General features: G+C 17.6%; 1 protein-coding gene across 1 annotated transcript; it reads left to right on the forward strand.

Moving 5' to 3' along the window:
• Positions 1-4199: 4199 nt before the first annotated feature.
• On the forward strand, positions 4200-4358 carry CORC01_06196 (uncharacterized protein; the record flags this gene model as incomplete). The annotated part of the gene is made up of 1 exon (XM_022617838.1): positions 4200-4358. A coding segment is annotated over one exon (159 nt), but the record flags the coding sequence as incomplete, so codon positions are not given.
• Positions 4359-6447: the final 2089 nt, after the last annotated feature.

The raw sequence follows: 6447 nt of genomic DNA on the forward strand, positions 1-6447 counted from the left end.
TATAAAAAAATCTTTATAGCGTTATTATTTTTTTAATAATTTCTTATAAATAAAAGAGTTTTATTTCAATTATAAAAATCAATATTATTAATTATTTAAACACCTTTTATTAAATTAAATTATTAAAAAGTATTATAATATACTTTTTTAATAACCTTTTTATAATTTTATCGTTTATAAAAAAAATATCGCCGGCTATAAATAAAAATAAATTACGGTTAAGTTCTTAACTTATTTTACCTTTTTATATATTATAATAAATCGCTAAATAATATATCCTATATAAATATTTAATAACCTAATTTATTATTTAAAAATACTTAGGGCTTAGGCTTTTAAAATATTTAAATAATATTAAAACCGTTTATATATAATCCGGACGTATTAAAATTAAAATATTAAAAACCCATTTTTTTTAATATATTTTTATTTATATAAATATAAATTAGTTTTCATATATTTTTAAATTATTAATAAATAATAATATAACCGAATAAATATTATTTATAAAATTAAACTTTTTAATTAAATTTTTTATATAAATATTATATATAAAATAGATCTTTTTATTTTTTTTATTTTATATAATCCAAATTTTTAAATAATATTTTATAAATCTTTTATTTTATAATTTATATACTATTTTTATAATATTAATAATAATAATTATATATTATTTATAATTTTTATAAAAGAATATAAAAATATTATTTATAATATTTATAAAAAAGTATATAAATATTATTTATATAAAAAATAATAATGATTTTATAGTTTAGATTTTAATATATATAAAGATATTTAGTTATTAAAAATAAGCTTAAGTTTTTAAATATATTTAAAAACGCTTTATATTATAAATAAAACGTATTATAAAGTTTATATAAAGCTTTTTTAAATTAAATATATTTCTTATTAGTTTTTAAATTATTTAAAAATTTATAAATAATCAATTCGTTATATTTATTAATTTTTATATTTAGGAAAGCATTTATAATATTATATTAGAATAATTTTAAATTAAATTACGTTATTAAGGCTATTATTAATTTAAAATTCTTAATTATAAGCATTATTACGTATATATTATAAATCGTAATTAATTTTAAATTATTATAAATATAAATCCACGCTTTATAACATTAAAATTTATTATATTAATTAAGTTTATATATAAATATTTATTTTAATAAAAATAATTTTATATATATTTTTAAATAATTAAAAACCGTTTAAATTTTTTTTTTAATTTTTTCTAATTTTTTATAAATTATTTTAATAAAAAGCTTTTATAAATAGTCTAAAAGTTTAAAAAGTTCTTTTTAATTTTTTAAAAATTTTAAAACATTATTAATATATATTATTTTTAATTAATAATCGTATTATATTAAATTTGATTATTTATATTATAGTTTATAATATTTTATAAAATATATAGTATATAAAATTACAATTATAATTTTGTATTTTTTAATTAAAAAAATAAGTTTATAAAAGATCTTAATTTAAATTATTTAAAAATCTATTTTCTATATTTTTTAATTATTTAGTAAAATTATATATAATTATAAAGTTTATTATTGCTTTTTAAGTCCGTACGCTTTTATATATAAACGGCTTATATACTTTTATTATCTTTTTTTATTTCTTTTTTAATATAAATTATTAAAGGGAATTGATATAAAGGTATGTAGAATTAATATAGAGGCATGCACCTTACAGCGGCATGTATATCTATTATCTTGATTAGTTTAAAATTTTATTATTAATATATTTAGATTCTACCGGTTTATTCCTATATATTCTCTTTATTTTAAATTTCTTTTATTATCGTAGTCTTTATACTTAGTATTAACGTATATTGCTTTTAATAGCTGAACCCTGGCGTAATCCACGCCGCCGAGCTACGTAACGTAGCCTTAGTAACGTAATATATCCTCTAAAACGCTAACGTATAGATATACTATTATCTTTTTTTTTTAATCGGTAGCTATCTTAGTGTTAGCTAATTCTATAGAGTTAACGATCTTTAATTATATAATAATTTAATTAGCGACTTATTAGCCGAGCTATTATAAGAAATATAATTATTATCCTATTATTAGCCTTATTACCCTAGAATCGAACTAAGACTTTACTTTAGGCGCCGTTTTTTTAATAGAATTAATTTTTTTTAATTTATTATATTATTTTGATTTTTATTTACTTATAGCGCCCTCTCTCGTAATACTAAATATTTTAAATTTATATTTTATTTTATATACCGTTTTTTAAAAAGGATATAAAGTATTTAACGTACTATTTTTTTTTATATTTCGCTAAAGCGGAGTTTATTATTTTTTAACAATAGTTATTAAAAACTTTAGTAGCGTATTTTAAAGTATTTTAATAATACTTTTAAACTTATTTAATAAATTATTAATATTAATAAAAAGTTAACAACCGCCCTTTTTCGATAATATAAACTAAGCCGCTATTAATAGAAAACTTAAGGTTTTTAAATAAACTTACTATTTTTATATTTATTTTTACGATAAGACCTTCTTTCGAATCTATTATTTTTCTAAATTATAGCTTTTTATTATATTTAATTTAAAAAATCCTTTTCCCTCTTTTTAAACGTTATTTTAAATTTATTAATTTTAGGTAACTTAGAGCTTACCGTAGAGGCTTTTTTTAATTACTTTAATATATTTATAAAGGCTAACGGATTTAGTATTATAAAGCGGTATAAATATATCTTCTAGATAGGTCGGTTTATACGATACTTATTTTAATATAATTAATTTAGTAAACCCGGTTTTTTAAAAAGCGTAAGTATTTAATAATAAAGGTCTCGGAAGTACGGCTATTAATAATAAGTAATTATAAAAGCGTAAGAGGAAAAAAAATAATTTTTATATTATTTACTAAACTTTTATTATAATTAATTTAATTATTAATTAAACTTTAAGGTATTTACCTACTTTTTATACTAAAAGCTTACCTAGCTTATTAAAGGTTTTATTAAAAATATAAGCTATTATATTAATATTTAAGTACGTAACGTCCGTGCTATTATATAAAAGTAATTCCCGGATTCCGTATTTACTTAGCGCGATATTTATAACGTTAAAATACGTTTAAATTAGGAAAAGCTGAACGGTTATTTACCGACGGCCGTATTAATTAAATTATTTAATAAGCGATAGATTTTTTATATTATTAAGTGGGTTAATAATAAGCCGGACTACTTTATTAGGCTTATTTAAACCTTTTCCTATTATTTTTAAATATAAAAGCGATTTTTAAAAGTAATTAGTTTTAATAATACTTATAATACTAATCGCTTTAAATTTTTACTATTCTAAATAACTAAGTAGACGTACTTTAGATCTATTTATAATATAATATTTAGTCTTATTGATAACAAAAGGTTAAAAGGCTTTTGATTTCTTTTTAAAAGTATAAAATAACTAGTCGATTAATATTTAATTCGTCGCCCTATAATCATTATTATAAATTATAATAAGTAGATGAAAGCTATACTTAGCGAAGAGTTTTTAAATACTTAGTAATAGCTCTATATTTATTATATTAATTTTAATATTATATTTAAGGCTAAGTAAAAGTGGATTAAAACCGGCGGTAATAATAATAATAATAATAAGTTTAATAAAAAGGATTTTTATTTAGTAATATAAATAATAATAAAGCTTAATAAAGAAGACCGTATTTATATTAATATAACGATAAATTAAGCTATTTTATATATTTACCGCGGGGTATTTATTATATAGAAGTTTATTATTTTTATTAAAATAAAGTAATTTTTTAAGAAAGCGTAAAGAAAATTTTATAACGAATTCGATAATTAACGCCTAATTTTATAATACTTATATTTAATATATTTATTTATAAAAGTATAATAGGCTCGCTGTTTTATTTATTAATATTAAAATTTTAGTATTTATGTTATTTTTAATATTAAGTTTAGTAATAATAATATTAAGGGCTATTTTTTTAACGGTTTTAGTTATTAATATTAGCTTATCGATATTATATAGGATATAATTAGTAATTAAGAGCTATGCTTTCGCTAAGTTTATATAAAAAACGAGGTGCTTACCGGCCGGGATTATCTCGGCCCTCGTTTAAAATATTTTAATAAACTTTAAACTATAGTTTTATTAAGGTATCTTAAATTAATTATTAAATAATACCGGCTTATATATAAAATAATACTTTTTAAAAAGAGGCCGTTTTTACCTTTTATTAAGGAATATAATAATAACTATTTTATATTAATTAAGCTAGGTATCCTATACTATTATAAGATTTTTTTAAAAATAGCGGAATTATCGATTTTTAATAAATAAAAGGTTTATTTACAATAACGGTTTTAAATAACGTTTTCTTTTAATCCTTATCGTTAGATTTTAGATTTAAAAATTATAACGTCTTTCTATAATAGATTAAAAAACGTAATATAATAAGTTCTTATAAAGTTTATGCTACTTTAATAAAGCTAATAATTTCGATATTAAACTACCGTAATACAGGATAACTAAGGCTCGACCGGCCGCAAGCGAGGCCGTCTACCGGGAAGCCGTAATAAATCATTATTAATTAAGAGCTTATAAAGGGCCGGCTATTTAATCTCTAATTAGGCCTTAGACTAATCTTAACGGTAGATAAAAAGTTAATTTAATACATTTAATAAAGGAAAGATAATAAGGGGTCGTATAAATAGAAAGCCGTTATAACTTAATATTTAAAAGCGGTAAAATAAGTAATAGATAATATTAAGTAATAGCGAATAAAAGAATTTACGATTATTTATTTTATTTATTATTTAAATAATTTATTATAAATTAATATTATAATTAAGGTAAAGGTAATTATCTATTTATTTTTTTGTTATTTCTAAAGATTTTATAAATACTTTGTAAGGAATAACCTAGGGTATATACTATTTAGTAAGAGCTTTAGAATTATTAAGTTATCGAAATATTATTTTAAATACTTTTACCGCCTTTACGGGAATGTATTATAATTTTAAGTTAATTAGGATAGTAGATGTGTATGCCGTTGTAAGGTGTATGCCTTTGTATTAATTCTGCATGCCTTTATATTAATTCCTTTATTAAAATAATGTTAATAATTACGCTTTTAGTCCGCTCGGCCTTTTTTATAATATTAAATCCGGGTACTTAATTTTATTGTTATTATTAAATATTATTTTTAAATTATTAATTATTTATATGCTTTATAATATAATTTTTAAGTTTTTAAATTCTATAATAATTAGTTTTTTATTTATAATTATTAATATACTTTTAATATTAAAGGTCTATTTAAAAGTTATTAATTTCTTTCCTTTTTTAAAAGCTATTTTAAACTTTTTAATATTTTTTAATATAAAAATTACAATCTAAATTAATTAAATAAGTATTTTAAATTTAATAGTCTTTTAAATAAGCTCGCTTTCGTTTATATCTAAAACGCTTAAAAGCTTAAAAATAATATTTATAATATTTATAAACTCTTAAATATTATTAATAATTAAATTAACTATAGCTATAAATAATATTTTTATAATATCTTTTTTTAAATAAAAAATAGTCTTATTAAAATATATATTATATATAATTATTAATTATTTAAATATAAAAACTTAAATCCTATATAAATTATAAATATTTATTATATATTTAATAAAATATTTAATATACTTTTATAAAAATATTTTATAATGTTTTTTTTAATTCCTTTTTTATAATTTTTTAAAAGCGGATAAGCTTTATAATTATAAATATAAAGGCCTTTTTAATATAAATATAAGTTTTAAATTATTTCATAAATAAATTTAAGCGCTTATTATTTAAAATATTATTGAAATGTTTTTTTTATTTAGTTAAGCGATTTTTAAATTATATTTTAGCGTAGTAAGATATTATAAAGGAATATTCTTATTAATATATATTTATCTTATAAGCCTTTTAAAAGTCTAATTATTAACTTATCGTAAAAGGTCCAGCGCACAGCCACGTGTAGCTAAGGTAATACCCGCTTAAATACGCTTACTAACCTACTTCTTAAGCGCCTTTAAACGGTATATTTATTTAATTAATTTATAAAAAATCTTTTTAAAAAGATAAGTATTTTAAATTATAAAAACTATATTTCTATACTCTTAATTTATAATAATTATAAACTTAGTTTTTATAAACCTTTTTTTTAAAATATAAAAGCGGATAAGTATTTTTATTATTTCGAAATTTATAAAAATATAAAACGCTTATTAATAATATTAATAATCGCTTAACTTTTTATATTTAAAAATAGTTAACGCCTTAATATAAAAACGGATTAGTTAATTTAATATATAAGCTTTTAAATATATATAAAAAACGCGTTCGCTTAAGATTTTATTAATTTAAATATAAGAAATATTAGTAACAACAA

This window comes from Colletotrichum orchidophilum (assembly GCF_001831195.1).
Source record: "Colletotrichum orchidophilum strain IMI 309357 chromosome Unknown Scaffold_45.1, whole genome shotgun sequence".
Taxonomy (NCBI): Eukaryota; Fungi; Ascomycota; class Sordariomycetes; order Glomerellales; family Glomerellaceae; genus Colletotrichum; species Colletotrichum orchidophilum.